General features: G+C 38.0%; 1 protein-coding gene across 2 annotated transcripts in view; it reads right to left on the bottom strand.

Moving 5' to 3' along the window:
• The window catches only part of PRORP (protein only RNase P catalytic subunit), a 38,120-nt gene that overhangs the window by 18,506 nt on the left and 1,954 nt on the right, over window positions 1-17,660 (bottom strand). For both annotated transcript variants that reach the window (XM_021542692.4, XM_021542691.4), the window contains exons 3-5: window positions 16,603-16,650; window positions 15,188-15,320; window positions 4,670-4,777 (exon numbers count right to left, since the gene is read on the bottom strand). In XM_021542692.4, the coding sequence (XP_021398367.3) occupies window positions 4,670-4,777; window positions 15,188-15,320; window positions 16,603-16,650 (289 nt within the window). The remainder of the gene's footprint in view (window positions 1-4,669; window positions 4,778-15,187; window positions 15,321-16,602; window positions 16,651-17,660) is intronic.

The raw sequence follows: 17,660 nt of genomic DNA, 5'->3' as shown, positions 1-17,660 counted from the left end.
CCTTTGTGCATTGTTAACCTTGAGTAACTCAATCTGGAACTATTTTACCAATCGTTTAGACGTCTGAGTTTAATACAGAGATCAGAGAGTGTAAAGTTAGGGCAGAGCTGACCCCAGCTGCCAAACTGTTTGAAGAAGTGAACAGTGAGTTAGCTTTAATCCGACACACATTTGAAATATGTATTTAGTTACTTCTAACACCAGATGAGTACAGCTAAAAAAAAGGACCTGGCTGCATACTTAATTTACAATGTACCAAACTCATTGTAAATTAAGAATAGCAAAATATTCTTCAGATTGTTCTTGCAGATCATGCTCTCTCAGCCCTCTCTCATCTCCCACCCTGGTCCTCCACAGTTCAGGGGTAGCTGAAGCAGAGCAAAGTGCCTTCACTCCTCTTCTGCAACCCAAGAGCAGTCTCCAGAGCCTAGCTATCCTTGCACTGGGATTCCCTCTCATTTCGAAAGGATACTTCTGCAGAAAATTGTCATAAACAGGAAAACCTCAATTTAAAAACTATGTAACAGTTTGTTTATTAGAAGAAATGGACAATTAATGTGGAAATACCCTCTCTTGACCTTTACAAGGTGAAAGGTGAGAGCACTACAGAGAGTGCCAAATGTGATTGTGCTGGGTAAGGATTTATGTAATTAGATACATTGGGAGATACATAAATGTCATGATACAGCCTGAATCAACTTTGCTTAGTTAAACTGCAAGGATAGCTCTGTTTACAAGCCACATGTTTGCAGTACAGTGACTGACTCAGTCAGGCAAAACCCATCAGGTACAGTCTTACAGCAGCAGATGACAAGGCTGAATGACTTTAGACTTTAGGGAGGTTTGGAATTTTTTTCTATTGATTATATAGCAAAAATAATTTCCATTCTCTAATATCTTTTAATTAGGAGTCAACTTTAATGCCTAATTTAAAATGCTACAGTAAGGAAGCAAAGGGTTGAAAGGAGGTGATGTCCACTGTTGTGGTTTTACAGTCACTATGTGTGCAGGGCTCACCATTCCCTAGCCCTCAAAAAATCTTTGCTCCCATCTTCATGCTGCCTCCTTCCTTTTTTCAAGAATTGAGTAATTGATGCAGCCATATCATAATTTCTACCAGGAAACAGACCAAGAATAAAACCTACTTGGACAAAAGGGCAATTGGGGATTATACTTACAAACCAAGAGTGTCATAAACCAGAGAAACTGCCACAGGAGGTTCCAGTACATCTGTCAAGTCAATAATATTCATGATGATTTGCTAAGTGCTGACTATGAGGACAGAAGTTGTCTGGGAAGTCACATATCTAGCTTTATAGAATGTCAGAACACTTAGAGAATTAAATGAGTAAAAATTTGACCTTCAACCTCTGCTTGTTTTCTGTCTCCTCTTATCCCTCAAGGTACCTGTGCCTTGCCGCACAACCCAGCCACTCCCCAAGATGCCTAAGGCATGCTAAATGGAATTACAGATGTTAGGCTGTTTGAAACAGAGCGGAAAATTTCATCCATGTTTTTTTATTCTAATCATATGACTAAGAGTTAGTTAGAGTCTTGGTCTTCAGCAGAACAGCTGCAGTTCTGGAAGCTAAGTAATGAAGTTAAACAGTACTTTTTGTTAAATATAAATTAAGACCAGGATGCATTTTAATTACCATGTTTTTTATCACATAAATCTTAGGCCTTCTCTTGTGTTAAATAAAATAAAATTTCGCCATTCTCTCTAAATCACATAAGGGACAGGTTCCAAAGAAACTAATAATTTGCAAATAGTATCACTTAAGAGTGTGTTAGAAATACAGCAACAATCTCATTTTCTCTTTCAGCTATGCTGCATACTAACTATATATTCTACCAGAAAAGTATATAAAACAATGTCCTGACTGGGTCTAACAGATGCAATAATCAACCCTTGAAAAGGGTTGATCCATACCTGGAGACTCAAAACAACTTAGCTTTTTGACAAGTTAAATAATTTAGCTTTTAACAGGCTGGACAGCTTTAACATAGGGCCTCAGAAACACTGCTCATTTACTACCTCTCTAATCAAGCAGAAGTCACAGCATACCTCTCTTCTTCAAAATGGGACTGTCATGCTACCCCAGCCAGCCCGTCTGACCTCAGTAACCTTCACTCTTGGCTTCTTCCATCCTTTGTGCTCTGCCTCCCACTTCTCTCATATTATTTCTCCTCTCCATCTTCTCAGTTCAGCACTGTGTTTCCCTGTGTAGACTGAAGAACTTCATAAGGCAGGCTGTAAGTGCCCCATACATGCCACTCCACATTTTCCATTTGGTTGTCACAGGCATGAGGACAGGAGCCTCCAGAAGAGGATGCTTTGTGGCAGAGCCAGCCCTCAAAGGACAGACTACAGCATTGAGTGAGGTCAGCATTCACAGATGGGAAACTACTTGGCAGCAACACCATAACCAGAAAAGCAACACATGAACAGATTACTGTGGCCTTCCCTTCCCTCCTCTGAAAAGAGTTTGGAGACAGAAGAAAGGATTGCTCTGCTTTGTGCGTTTCTTTCTGTTTTTAGCAGTCTCAGAAAAAAAGTCAATAAACAAGAATGCATGCTTCTTGTCAGAAGTATCCAAAATAAGAACAAAAACATAGTCCTTTTTTGACATGTTACAACACAGAAATTCAGAGTCATGAAGAAATAAAAAGATCTGCTAGCATCCAGCATGATCTCACATTTAAACTATGTTTCCACTTGGAAAAAACTAGAAACTCAATAGTTAATACTGTAATTGTGTATAATGACATCTAGCATTAAAAAAATTAAAAGTATCTCAGTTAATTGAGAGGATCAATGCAGGGAAAAGTCTTTAGTAGTCCATGTGTCTAGAATATTATTTCTTTTGGGAAGTGAAGGAGCTATTTTGTTGTTTAGAGTGCAAATATACACTTCCCATGCCAAAACAGATACTATTCAGCCAGTGAATATCTACAGGTCTATGGCAGAAATAATGGACTTCTCCAATCTCTCAACTCTCCATACTCCCAAAAACAGGATCCAGAAAACAGGAGCATCAAAAGACTGGCAGAAATCCCAATGATTAGCATTTTTTGTGCATGGCAAAATGTAATAATCATTCACAGCAATCTAACTCATAGAACAAGCCAATAAAAGCTAAAAGAACCTTCTGAACAAGATGGGGTGAGTCCAAATTACTTTTCTGCTGTGTAGGAAGGAAAGGCAGCTCTTCCCAAAATCCTCCTAATCAGTAAGCAGCTGGGATTCAAGAGAAATTTGATCTGTATCTATATGGAACAACCTATATGAAAGTTGATGCCTCCACAGAGTCCTCCTGGAGTTCTTTGGCATCATGGATCCCAAAGTGCCTCCATTACAGCCCAAGCTAAGGAGAAACTCAAAGGCAATTTATGCTGTCCAGCATGCTAATACCTCCTAGTAAGATTTCTGATCAGAACACAGGAGTAATTATCTGCCAAAGATTGGTTCTTTGCTCGATTGCCTCCAGTTTCTACAAACCATTCAGAATCCTGTTTAGAACTCCCACAGTGGGAAAGGCATGCACTGAGGAAGGCCATTCTTTTCTCCTCATCTTCAGCAGCACAGATATGTCTTTCTAGATGTTAAAACACTGTGCCACTATGTTCTTCCTGGAATTCTTCTAGATAATCAAAACTTCCTCCCTGATCCCACCCAAACAACTTGTGAACTTTTTTTGCTATTTTTGTAGCAAGTAAAGTACTCTCTTTGTGAGACAGTATCTCACGAAACTACACTGCCACTCTGAAGCATCTTTCAGCAAGTTTATCTAACCTCCCAGCTCACTTTTATCTACATATATGAGTATACATTACTTTCTAACAATAGCTTTAAAGTAACTCCTAGAACAAAAATGTATTTCTTGTAATTAGTAAAAGTGAATTTCTTTTTTTATTATCAAGCTAATTTATAAATTCATTTTAATTTTGAGAGTGCGAAAATTTAAATTCTGGCTTTGGAATAAGTGTGAGCAGCTACTTTGCTACTCCTGATTTAAAGTAAATTTGATTGACAAAAAAAAACCCCAAATAACCTTAAGCCAATTCTTAGTGAAATACTACAAGGGAGCATCAAGAATTCTCAAACATGGGTCATGACAAAGGAGCAGGATTTTTCTTCTACAAATCAAGTGGAAAGAACTGAAGCCAGTTTGAGCTACCCTTGTCAAACAGGACTCAAGTCTCAAAGCAATAGGAAGTGAAATAATGTTTAAATGTGTATAGGATGTGGTTTGAACTAACAGGGGGTTATTTTAATGACAACTTTTACAAGCATAACTACATTATACTAAATTTTCTACACAGCAGATTTACCCAGTTCCCCCAAATCCCTATTACTATGAAAACTTAAACAATCACAGTGTTTTGCAATAAAAACTTTGTTATTATTGATACCTTAGCTGTAACTATAAACATTGAATACATGAGGAAATGTGTGACATTTTACAGCTAATACAGGCAAATATATAAGAGCCATCTTCCCACTAATAAATTTTAATTTGTGAAACTTAGATAACTCTTTGAACTTCATTGTGAATGTGCAACTAAGTATTTGCTCATTTTCTCTAGAGGATAAGTAATAATGAGCACTCACTGTTTTACAATCAGTATACACAAAACACTTAATGAATATTTAACCAGCACTTACATTTTCACACTGCATCCTTCTGGATTTTATGTGGGAAACATTGAGTCCATCAATAACAATATCAAAAGGAAGTCGATTTTCCACAAATGTTTGAAAGGCCTCCAATTCCTGAAATAAATAAATAAATAAATAAATACAGATTAATATGTTGAGTTTAATAGAAAGAAATTCTAGTCCATTTTTATTTAAAAAGAAAATAAAGCCCAAATGTCTCACTTTTCCTTTGTTGCCTACACTTCACATCATTACTTGATTATTTCCTAAAACAACCACACCAAAAAAAACCCACTCCGTCTTTTAAGCCACATGTCTTACACTGGATATGTCCAATAAAACCATTACAACCAAAAATTACATTACAACTGAAACCCAAAACTTTACAGCAATCAAAATTACAACCTGGACTGCACACTTCTATAAAGATAGATGCTATAGTCATTGTCACACAGAAGCTGCTGAACAAAGCAACTTTACAGTCCAGTAGACAGTTTCACCATTACTAGCTCTTAACATATCCAAAAGAAAAATAATGATCATACTTAGGTTCTCTGAAAGAATGATGAGATCTCTGAATGCCAGTCAATATTTAAATAAACAACCATTTAGAAAGATAGTACTCCATCTGTGAGAAACATGTGGCTTTAAAGCTAAAACCATGAACTTTCTGACTAGGTCAGAAATGTAATGCATCAATTGAGCAAAACATCCAGTTTTTCCCTCATAAGAAAACCAGAACTGCTTTAGGTTTGAGAGTCCATAAGAGAAGAACAGACTACAAACCTATAATAAAATCTTCAGGAATTTCTCCCTTGATTTTTGGGGAAAGATTTAGTCCTTTTTTTGCAGACACTTGCATAAGATTTGTACTTTTTGCTTCTGATTATTTTTAATAAGACCAAGAACTCTGCATTATCCTGATGGGTAGTGACCTAGTTGCATAAATTACCTTTCTAGTAACAAGTAAGATTTATTTATCACTGACAGAGCTTTCACAATCCAGACTATAAATTAACTTTCACAGGAACTCAAAACAATTAATATTTCATGCCTTCTGCAAAAGATTCAATAAGTACTTGTCTCATCTTGCCTTCTTCCATGTAGCAATTCTGCAACATACATCTAAATAAAAACCACTGCCTCAGCACCCAAAAACATACAGAGCATATACAATTCTTCCTTGGAGAAAAAAATGAAAGAAAGAATCCATTTTTCCAGAAAATACAATGCAGTCAGGCAGTAGCAACTGATCACTTCAAAATTAGTTGGAATGCTTATGACAAATTATATTAGGAAAAGGGCTACCTGTACTAAGAGTATAAACCACTCAGCTGTTAAAATTTTAGGAATACTTTCCAGGTGAACAGAGGTATACCAGTCAAAAGCACAGTGATAAGAATACAGACAACACAGGGCTTAGTCTAGCACCCTAGGAATCAATCACCTGTTATGTGATCTTTCATTTCTCTATGGCTTAAATAAATATTACTGTTGAGAAAGTATAAAACACTGGACAAGGAAATTATCATCTAAACCAAAAATAAATTGTCAGCACTCGTAAAGTATTTTCCCCAACCCCCTGCCCTAATCTCAATGTATTTTCCATAGATGAACAAAAATTCTCATTACCATCTGACAAGGACACCAAGACACAGAAGGAAGTCACTAGGAAAGGCAGTGGCAGGGATAGCAGGCAGAAACAAGTGCAAAACCAAACAATATGCATTCCTGACTTCTGAGCTAGCACCACCCATGGACCTCCCCATGGTTCAAAATCTGGAGAGTCATCACTGCAATACTGGATGGCTGTCTGAAACGTGGGAGAGATGAAAAGAAGCAAAACACACGCAGCCCAAATGAAATTAAGATAGAAAAGCTCTGAGACAAAGATGAGTGAAAACAGAAAAGACAAAAAGTGGAAGCAGGTAAAATGTGGTAAACATTCCAACACAGTATTCTTTTCTCAATGCTAACAAATGGCAATATTATTTGAAGCAACATAGTTACAGTCAAGACATTTTTAAGAAGCAAACTATACAAGTAATCTTGTCTTTATGGACTCAGTTCAATACAAAACAAGCACTTTGCAGAGAATTTTTCAAGCGGCATTTTATTTCAAGTGACAATGGTTATAGAGCAGTTCCTGAAAAGGTGTTTTTCCCTTTAATAAAGGTTTTCCAGAGTAGACTGCTTTGTTCAGGGAATACTACAGCATGAGTTGGGGAAGCAGCAGATGCTGCAGGGCTGCCAGAAGAGTCTTGCTGAAAGACACCAGGATAGGCTCAGCACTCCTCAGAAAGCCATCTCCTGGCTCTCTGGGGTTTACTCCTGGAGCTGGGGAGATGCTGCAGCTTTTTCAGTGTCATCCCTTTGGCCACTGCAAGTTTCTGCACCATCTCCTCCTATCCATGTCTCCTAACACTCTCCACAGATGCCTGCCAGACAGCCAGATCAGCTCAATTGTTTTGCATCTCTATGTGTACACTCTGCAAAACAGGGAGGGAAAGTTTGCTGGTGGTAGCAAGAACACTTATTCAGGCAGGGAAATGAGGAGTTAATAGCAAAGTGCAGAAGACAAATGGCCAACTTTAATTCATGTCACCAACTACAGAAGACTCCAATAAAAAGCCTCAGACAGGCTAAAAATCCCAAGGGTCAGTTCATATTTTCCTCACGACCCATATTTCCCCCGCAACACATGAGAGTGTGCTCTTTCCTTTTCCAGAAAAAAAATACATTAAGAATGACAGAGAAGGTCTCGTCCCCTGAGAGACATCCCCAGTTTTTGAGCTGCCATATTTATCATCTTTCTGGACACAGGGAAGGAAAAGGGCAAAGCTTGGAAATAAGGAGCAGGCTACCTCATCCAGACATAATATAAATGTCCAAAGACTTACACAGTAGGATGTACTGGGTCTGGCTGAGCTGGAGTTAATGTTCCCCACAGCATTAAGGCTGTGTCTCCAACATTCCCCCTCACCAGTACACAGGTGGTGGGCAAAATCTTGGGAGGGGACATCATAAGACAGAGGACTCAACCTGACCAAAGTGATATCCCATCCAAAAGTCACCTCCTCAGAACATCCAAGAGAAAGAAGGGGGTGAGGGAAGGGTGCTTGTTATTATGACCTTTGTTTTCTGGAACAGCTGCTATACTGATGCTCTACTTCCCAGGGAGTGGCTGGGCATCACCGGTCAATGGGAAGTAGAGAATAAATACTTTATTTTTCTTCACTTCTGCATGCAGCCTTTACTCTTGCTTTAATGAACTGTCTCTATCCTGATTCACAAGAGTTTTTCCATCTCATTATACCCCTACACCTTGTCCTGTTGAGAGGAGTGATAGAGCAGCTTGGTGGGCACCTGGTGTCCAACCAAGACCAATCCACTACAAAGAGAGAAAGTAGACAATTCAAAGAATGCTGATCTTTTAAGGATTGGGATTTGTCTGGATTTTATGCAGCTCTTACTTCAGCCACAGTAGTAAACAGATGATTCATGCACAGTTCCCTAAAGATATCTCCCCATTAGCTATCTGTTGGAAGAAATTAAAGGCTTTCTTTCCAATAAGTAAATGAAGCAGAGCACAGCTGCAGTTAGGGTACAATTAATCAAGAGAACCCAGACACAATGGCCATCAATGCAGTACAAGGATGACATGAAGGTTACAGAATCCTAGAATATGCTGAGTTGGAAGGGACCCACAGGGATCATTGAGTCTAACTCTTAGCCCTGCACAGGACCATTCCCAAGAGTCCCAGGAAAGAGCACCAAAACAAACACAGCAAACCTTACAGTGATTTTTAATTTGTTCCGACTGTGTTAATCTCACAAAGTTTTTAAGGAAAAGTCCGTTTTCCTTATGGACTGGGAACATGACTCAAACTGAAGGAACTAAACTAAATTCACATTTTGTATTGCTTATTGACGTGACCCTCCATAAGGCTCAGGCTCTGCAGAGAAGAACTGCAATACAGCAGGGCTGTTACCTCACTGCAGGACTTCCCCCCACATGCACAGCACAGCACTCACAGTGGCTCCAGTGATATCCTGCTTCACGCCATGAACAAAAGAAAAGGGAATTTAAAAAAACCCACCTGTTTCCATTCATTGCCTTACTGGGAAAATAGGGGAATGCCAACTATGCAACCTTTAAAAATTATTCTCTGCACCTTCTATTAAAAAATATTTTCTGCACAAATGGATACACACTGACTAAATCAACTAAAAGGAAAAGGCAGCTATAACCAAATCCATGATGGCATTTATACTGATATTAAGAATTTAAAGAGTTTTTAAATAATTTATTGTTTAATCACTACGGCGTGGGTGGCTCAAGTCCATTCATACCTTGGCAAAAGCACAAATAGTTGCATTTTTTTTGCATTCCACACTAGCTCATGCACTATTTCACCACCATCTTATACTGGTATGTACTGGTGGTGCCCCAGAAAGGGGTGTTTCCACCTTCTCCCTTTCCTCAGCCATTCATTCCTGGCTTTGTTCCCTCAACTACCTATGCACACATGCTAGCACATGGAGAAAGACTCGAGTGGATGAACTCGGCCCATACAAGAGTTTGTAGTCTCCACCCGTCCCTCTGCTGAGGTTACAACACAGAGGACTGTCCTGGCATGAAAATGCAGCCAGGAAATGGAATGAGACTGGTAGCAGGTGAGACTAGTGGGATCACCTTTTCTCATAGCATTTGACTATGCTAACTGGCTAAATTATGAAATGACATTTTATGAAATGCAACTCTCAGCCTGGAATATTAGAGCAAAGCAAGAGAGGTTGGTTGTAAAAAAACAGAATTGTAGGAATTATTGTTTGAAAAAGCAAGCAAGAAAAACATGACTAGTTTTGCTACCTTAATTAATTCATTTAAAGTTTTTTTTAAATAAGTGTACCTTCCAAAAGTATGGTTTATACAGCGAGAAATATTTGGAAAAGCAGCAGTAATAAATATAAAAATAGTAATTTTTTGTAAGACAATACTATTTCAGCTTCTGTAAATACATTTATAGATTTATAGAACAGAAATATATGTATTTCTTCCCATACCAGATTACAAGCTTCAAGACCACAACAAAAATGAGGGAAAGAATTCATTATTAGTATTTACTGATACTATGTTAAACATTAGAACAGAAATAAACATTTCAAAACAAAGAAAATATAACTAAACAATTAGTAAGAGTAATGAAAGTAATCCACATGAGTATTTTGAAATAATTTTAATGTCTGTAACAGTTCTAAGTGTATCACAAGTTCAAAATCACAGAAAAATTGAATCTCTTGAACATTTTTCTTCTCAAGTCTAAATAAGAAATATGTTGGCAACTAGAAATAAAAATCATGGCATTAGTCAAATTCTTGAACCATCCAAAAGGTCTACTACCTAAATATCAAAACCCAAAGTAATCTAACTTACAAAGGAGATACATGAGCAAATTCAAAGAGACAAATACAAGAAAGGCTATTATGTTCCTGACAATGTACAGAGCTCAAAAATAAGAATTAAAAAAACCCCACACTAAAACGTATTCAAATCACTGCAGAAAAGGCTGTTTGTCACTTCCTCTGAACAATAAAGTTTTTGTTCACATCAGGAATGGTGGAGAGACACTAGTTAAATTAAAAAATTTAAAACTACAGTATTAAACATATACTTTCTCCAGAAGAAGTCACAATACTTTAAGCTTTGTACAGCAGAAAAAGCAGTGCTTCCTCTCTTGTTTAATGACAACATCCTCAAGTGAAAGGAAACAGCAAATTCTGATAAACAGAATATTATACTGCACTTAATTATAATGTAACTACCCCTATTATCAAACAGGGTGTATTTTAGAGAAGTGAAAACATTCAATTTTTAACAGTTTCATAAAATACAAAGTTATGAGGGTTGATTTGTTTTCAACAATGCTTCTTGGTATCAGAAGAAAAATATAGGAATGAACATCATGTGTGAGAAATAAAATTCAGCTGTCCAACTGAAACCCAGCCAGTTCTTTTTTTTAAGGCGCCTTGGTGGAGCATTCTTAAATCTGTTTGCTGCTATGCCCAACAGGTTGAATATTTCCCCTACAGTTTCAAAGCCTGGAAATCCCCTTCAAACCCTTCTAAACAGGATGGCTTTTCTCAGTATTGTGTATGATATCTCTATGTACCCTGGATTGCACACAATATGTTTGGCCTCTGTTACACGGGCCTGAGTTCACAAATAACCCTGAGTCAGGACCTCCTGTGGCTGTAGCCTTGGCAGGCACTGTCAGGAACAGGAAGGTGCTTGCAGGCACTGGCTGTGATGTGCTTGTGCTGCCTGTTCACAGCTCTGCCCACAGCGGGCACTGCTGGTGCAGGACTTGGCTAATATCCATGGGAATAGAGGTAGAGGAGGAAAATGGCACACTTATCCCAGGCAATACTGTGCCACATTCAGAACAGGACTGACATATACGCTAAGCCCCTTTGGGTCATTTAGGGGCAAATCATGGAGTTGGAAGGGGAACCAAAGCTTTACAGAAAAAAAAAACGTATGAATCTAAAAGGTAAGAGTAGGAATTTTATGTTCAAGGTTCCTTGGAAATAGCACCACCTCATTCAGTTGCAAAAGAACACTGAGATGAATGGGCTACTTCCTCTTTGTCGTCTCCTTATGTTCTAGAAGAATATCCCTGCTTAGCTCAGATCTGGTGTGGGAATTCACATGAGCACAACCCCATCTCTTCCTGCCTTCTTGACAGCACATACACACATCTCCCATGAGCTTCCTTCCCACTGCACAACAGTCCTTTCAGGCTTATCAGAGGTATGTAGGAGCCACAAAGGGAATGAAATTACAGCATTTGCGTAAACACCCAGGAGCAGCTGCAACATAAAAGTCATCACAGCAAAAGTTGATTCTGACTCTCAGCATACCAATTATATCCTCTCAGGTTCAATGGCATAGCTCCCAATTAAATGCAGCCAGGGTAAACAAGCATCTGACAGAAAATATCACATAGAAATTTGGTACAAAAGGTGATAGTCTTACTATAACTGTTTTCTTTCTATGGCAGCCTGCAAGGTTACAGCTCTCTGTATTAGATCATCATATGACATCCTAGTAGACCTTCCAGAAGCTATGCATAAGGATCTGAATTGATGCCTATTTTTAATGTGTAACATTTCATCACAGATAATCAGTTTTATAGTTCATGCAAGCCATCTTTTCAACATATTTGTAAATAGTGTTCACTACCATTCTGATGTACAAACCTATGCTGTTTGATTTTCATTGTTAAAACTAATTACAAAAAAGACTTATTTTTTTTAATCACTGCACAACAACCTACTTTTGGGGGTTCCTCAACAAATCAAGTCTTTGCTCCTCATTTTCTACTCTGAATACATTTATTCTTAAGTGATGGAAATAAAATAATGCAGCGATGCTATTGCAAAAATAAGACAAAATACTATTCCTCAGTGAAGAAAAAAACTGATTCCAAATGCATTTATATATTCAATTTGATACATGGTTGGAAAAAATATTTAGAGCTCAAAGCAACTCAAACTGTTTCCCTGAATAATCATTTCATTGCAGGGAATATAGATCCACTAAAGAAAACTAGTTAGGAGAAAAGAAAGAATACAAAGCTAAAGTGTCCTGTTTGAATTACAGCCACTACAAAAGAAATGACTGACTAGAAAATGAAATCCCCCTTCACCTTCTCAAATGTATTTGCTCACATCCTTATTTCAGCCTCATCATCTAGTTCCCCTCTGGAAGCCCCTGGCTGCAGAAGAAGTCACACAGTCTGACATACCTAAAATGGGCAGCATATTTTCATCACCACATGTCTGCTTTCATAGCACAAAGGCACTAAAAAGTCCCAAATTTATTTCTGGAAACATCTGATACATTATGACACTGTTTTGCCACTACTCCCACATCCATGTTCAAAATTCACTGAGGAAGCAGACTTTAAGCTTACAAGCAACAGTAAACACACCGAGTTCATCCCCATTCAGGAGAATTATATATATATATATATATATATATATATAAAAGCTGCTGATACAGAATTGGAATGAGATCAACTTGAAACTAACAAGTAGGTAGCCCTGGAGTGATAAATGATGGAATTTCAGCTATCACACAGACTAACAGAATCTACTGACATCAAAATTTAATATAGTGTATTGTGTCTTTGTTTCATTAGATTGTATGCATTTAATCAATCAGGCTCTCACACAGGGGAACATAATTTCTACTACTCTTCAGATTTTATGTGAAGGTCCTGTTACACAGAACTCCCTTCCTAAATCTCTCCACCTTCAACTGGTACTGCCAACCTAGCCCTGTCTACCTGATCCATTTGAAATTTTCAAGCCATACAGCATTCAATAAAATACAGCCTTTTGTTTATTTTATATTATAGAACTTCAATATCTATTAAAACTTAAAATGAATGCTACATTTTGAAGGAGAATTTTATTCTCATGTACAATTCACAAGTATATTAGATGAAAAGTCCTGAACTGATAATTAGATCTGTGTGGAAATTAGATGACTGCACAATAGGCTGCATGTATTACAAATACTCCAAGACTGTTTCAAGTTTCTGTAACTGACAAACATGAAAGCCTGAAGAATAAACCTGGTGTCCTCTTCCATATTTTCAAAGCTGGTGAAGAACTGAGGTGCCAGCTGCAGCAAACACCCAATCAATACTCAAAGATAAAGCCCACACCCAAGATGTGGTGTGGGCTCCATCTAGTGGGACTCAACTTTGTTCTGTATTGCTACCACCAAATGTGTTATCTCCACACAAAATGTGTCAGAAATAGAATCATTAAGATTGGAAAAAACCTCCAAAATCATCAAGTCCAATCTGTGACTGATACCACCTTGTCAACTAGACCTCAGCACTCACCCCATCCAGTCGTTTCTTGAACACCTCCAGGGACGGTGACTCTACCACCTCCTTGGGCAACCCATTACATGTTTTATCACCCTTTCAGTCAAGAAATTCTTCCTCATGTCCAACTTCAACCTCCACTGGCACCGCTTGATGTGATGCTATGCTCTCTTGCCCTGTTGACAGTTGCCTGGGAGAAGAGAACAACCCCCACCTGGCTGCAGCCTCCTTTCAGATACTTGTAGAGACCAGTAAGGTCTCCCCTGAGTCTCATTTTCTCCAGGCTGAACAATCACAGCTCCCTCAGTTGCTCCTCCTATGACTTACTCTCCAGACCCTTGACCAGCTCCATTGTCCTTCTCTGGACATGCTCCAGCACCTGAATGTCCTTCTCATGGTGAGGGACCCAGAACTGAATGCTGGATTAGAGATGTGGCCTCACCAGTGCTGAGTACAGGGGGACAATCACTGCCCTGGTCCTGCTGGCCACACTATTTCTGATACAGGCCAGGATGCCATTGCCATTCTTGACCACCTGGGAACACATACTGGATCATGTCCAGCTGCTGTCAAGCAGCACCCCTGGGTCCTTTTCTGCTGGGTAGTATTCCAGCCACTTTGTCCCCAGCCTGTAGCACTGCCTGGGGTTATTGTGACAGAAGTCCAGGACCTGACATTTTGCCTTGTTGAACTTCACAAGATTGGCCTTGACCCATTGATCCAGCCTATCCAGATTCATCAGCAGAACCTTTCTGCCTTCCAGCTCAACACTCCCACCCAACTTGGTGCTGTCTGTGAACTTGCTGAGGGTGTATTTGATCCCCTTGTCCAGATCATCATCAAAGGCATTAAACAGGACTGGTCCCAGCACTGAGCCCTGGGGAGCCCCACTGGTGCCCGGCTGCCAGCTGGGTGCAGCTCCTTTCACAGCCACTCTCTGGGCCTGACCATCCAGACAGTTTTTCACCCAGGGGAGAACATACCAGTCCAAACCATGGGCTTCCCCAGGAGAATGCTTTGGGAGGCAGTGTCAAAAGCTTTACTGAAGTCACTGCAATATACTGTAGTGTCTGAAATCAGGCCCTATCATATGTTCACCATGACCTTTGAAAAGCTTGATACTGTATACTGTAATTATAAATATGAAAGTGCATCTTTAAAACTGAGGAGCAGTTTACAGGTTGGTGGGTTGTAAAAGGTGACAGAACAACACCATAACCAGTTCTTTACTTTTTTGCCAGCTCAAGATGTCTTATTTTGTTCCATTCACTGGATTTTATTCCATATTTAAAATTCAGCTTTTGGAAGATCAAAAGACTTTAATTTTTTAATGCGAAAACCCCCCACATTTTTATTATTTCAGCATCCATTAACAGCTGGCTGAAAATGTAAGAACAAATAAAATATGAAAGATGTTGAGATTTAGATGCAAATTATAAACACAGCTGAAAAAGACACATAGGGTACTTCATGGCCTATCTAATGACCTATCAATTTAAAGCAAAGAAAAAAATTTCTGTTTTTCTCAAAGTGCCTGAACATTACTTTCATATATATTACTTGTATATATACTGCACATTACTTCTATCCAATGAACCTGAGAGTGTAAGAGACCTACCTTTGGACTTGTCTTTCTAAAAGTGTCAGTTCCATGTATCACATCTCTTATTATTCTCTCACTGAGATGACTGTATTCCTCTTCGGTGAGGTTACTTTCCTCCAGCTGATGCTTGCAAACTGGGCATTGTCCACTGCAATAATAGTGAAACAAGAAAATAAAAGGAAAAAGGCTTTTAAATAAGAAATTCATTAAATATTACTAACTTGTCAATAGTCTGTATATGAGAACAATTTCTTAAAAGAGCCCCAACATGGTACAATCATACGAAAGTCACTAGCTCTTATATTCTTTTTATTTTCTTGAAACCACTTTAATTTTGTTCAAATACTTATCCAAGTAGGCTACCTCAAACTTGTTTAGTTCAAAATAAAGTGATCTTACAGTTCTAACAAAATAATCACTATGGAACCACTTGTCACCATTTTGTTCACAGATGCTTAACCCATGATAAAATGTAAGGTGATCTAAGTTTAGCTCTCAAAGTCTTAAACTGTTTACAGACAGTAAGACAGAAAATAGACTTAGTTCTCAGTCAAGACAATTGACTTTAGGATTTTAAAACTCTTAAAGGCTGGAAAAGGCTGTCTAAAATATGATAAATTATTATAACAGAGTACAGTACCACACATCCTTACATAATAATAATCTATTTTATAGCATGAACTATCACTGTTCTTTCAAGGACTTCAAAAACTGTGGGTTCTACATTGTGCTTTTACTTCACAGTATGCAACATAGAGTATTTTTATAAACCACCTAAAACCCCCATAATCCATTGGAGACATCCATAATTCATACATTTATAATTGCCGATTTGCTACAAAAGCATAAAGCAAGGTTTCAAATAGAATAACATTTAAAATAGCAATTTACAGACATTAAGAAAACTGCACTGTAATAGAAACACACACCCAAATATACCTGTGAAAATGTAAGAACCATTTTGTCTTCACTGAAAATGAGATAGGGAGAAATCTTTCATCTGTACAAATTAACTGCAGTGTGCAAACAGTATCAGTTTTCAAAAAGAGAACACTACACACCACAGCTGCTCTGCTATAGACCGTGTTAAACAACAGTACCATAAAGCCAACCAAAAAGGAAGTCTTTAAATCCTAAACATGAGACAAATAAGCCACACAGTAAAATGGCACCTCTTATTTTTCACTGTGATTTTCTGTCTTGGCTCTGCTAAGCGTAACTCTTTTCCAAATATGCATGCTGGGTCTTGTTTAATGTGCGAGTTGGAAACTGGAGTTTGCCAAATCATACATCATAACAAAGGCTCATATTCTCAAGGACTGAAATACTTTTGTATATAGGGAATGCAATTTTTTTGTATTTTAGAAGGAGGGGTTCAATATAGACGAATCAAAACAAAACCTCACTTATAAAAAGAATTTTGCATTTACCTGTCTTTAACATTGGTCAGGTGTCCTCTCCAGTTCCCTCCTGGTAAACTAATAGGTATGGAGGGAAAGATAAATAAAAACATTAGGTAGGCTCTTATTTAAAAATATCTGAATTGCATGTCAGAATAATTATATTTTGGTCAACATTTAGAAATAAAAAAAACCAAGCAATCATCTACCTTACAAAGGAATTATATAAAAATCCATATTAATTTAGCAACACCTGGAAATATTATATAAACAACCAGCATTTAACAGAATGCAAAAAACTAACACCATCAACATCAGCAGTTTGTGCTGTCCCCAAATTTTAAGAACCACACAAACAATCAGTGTGCACTGACAACTTTTAAGTTACTGCCCAACACATTCATAAGCCATTCCAATAATGGTAGTGCATTCCCACTACCACATTTTCCATCCAGGAAGACTAACTTGTAAAATGGCTCTGTAGTTCATATCAATCAAACCTGGGCACACATCCAACCTCATGACAAATATGGAATGGGCTCAGGTGAACCCCATGGTACATGGGCACTGTAACTAGTTGTAATCTGCGGAGTCAGACAATCACTACTCATGATAAGTGTGACCAGCTAAATATTGTGCTAAAATATAGACCCTTCTATTAAGATTGCATAGAATACTAGGAGATTAACAAAGTCAACGCGTTTAATCTTCATTTTACCTAGTGGAATTTGCTGCCTCTTTCTTTAAAGAGAGAAACTATCTAACTTTCAACTAGCTTACTACTTCTACACTCCAATAAATTACAGGAAAAGCCCTCATACACCTGTCAATTTTCCTTATCTAGCACCCCAGAAAGAGAGTAAGTCAGCTGAATTTGAATTGCCATTGACCCAACACAATTTCCTAATTTTTGTACCAAGGAACAATATTTAACAGGTAAAAGAAAAGGTGAAACCAGTAAAAAATTTAAACTTTCACAGTAATTTGTAAGCAAAAATAAAATGCATCTTTTAATGACAACATGTCTCTTGTGGAGACACAAAAATAAAAATGAGATGTTGAATGGGTCTCAGAATTGATCTGTGGGA

Source organism: Lonchura striata, chromosome 5, assembly GCF_050655825.1.
Source record: "Lonchura striata isolate lonStrDom1 chromosome 5, ASM5065582v1, whole genome shotgun sequence".
NCBI lineage: Eukaryota > Metazoa > Chordata > Aves > Passeriformes > Estrildidae > Lonchura > Lonchura striata.
Note: the sequence above shows the minus strand (reverse complement) of the source record. Positions and strands in the feature narration are given on the sequence as shown.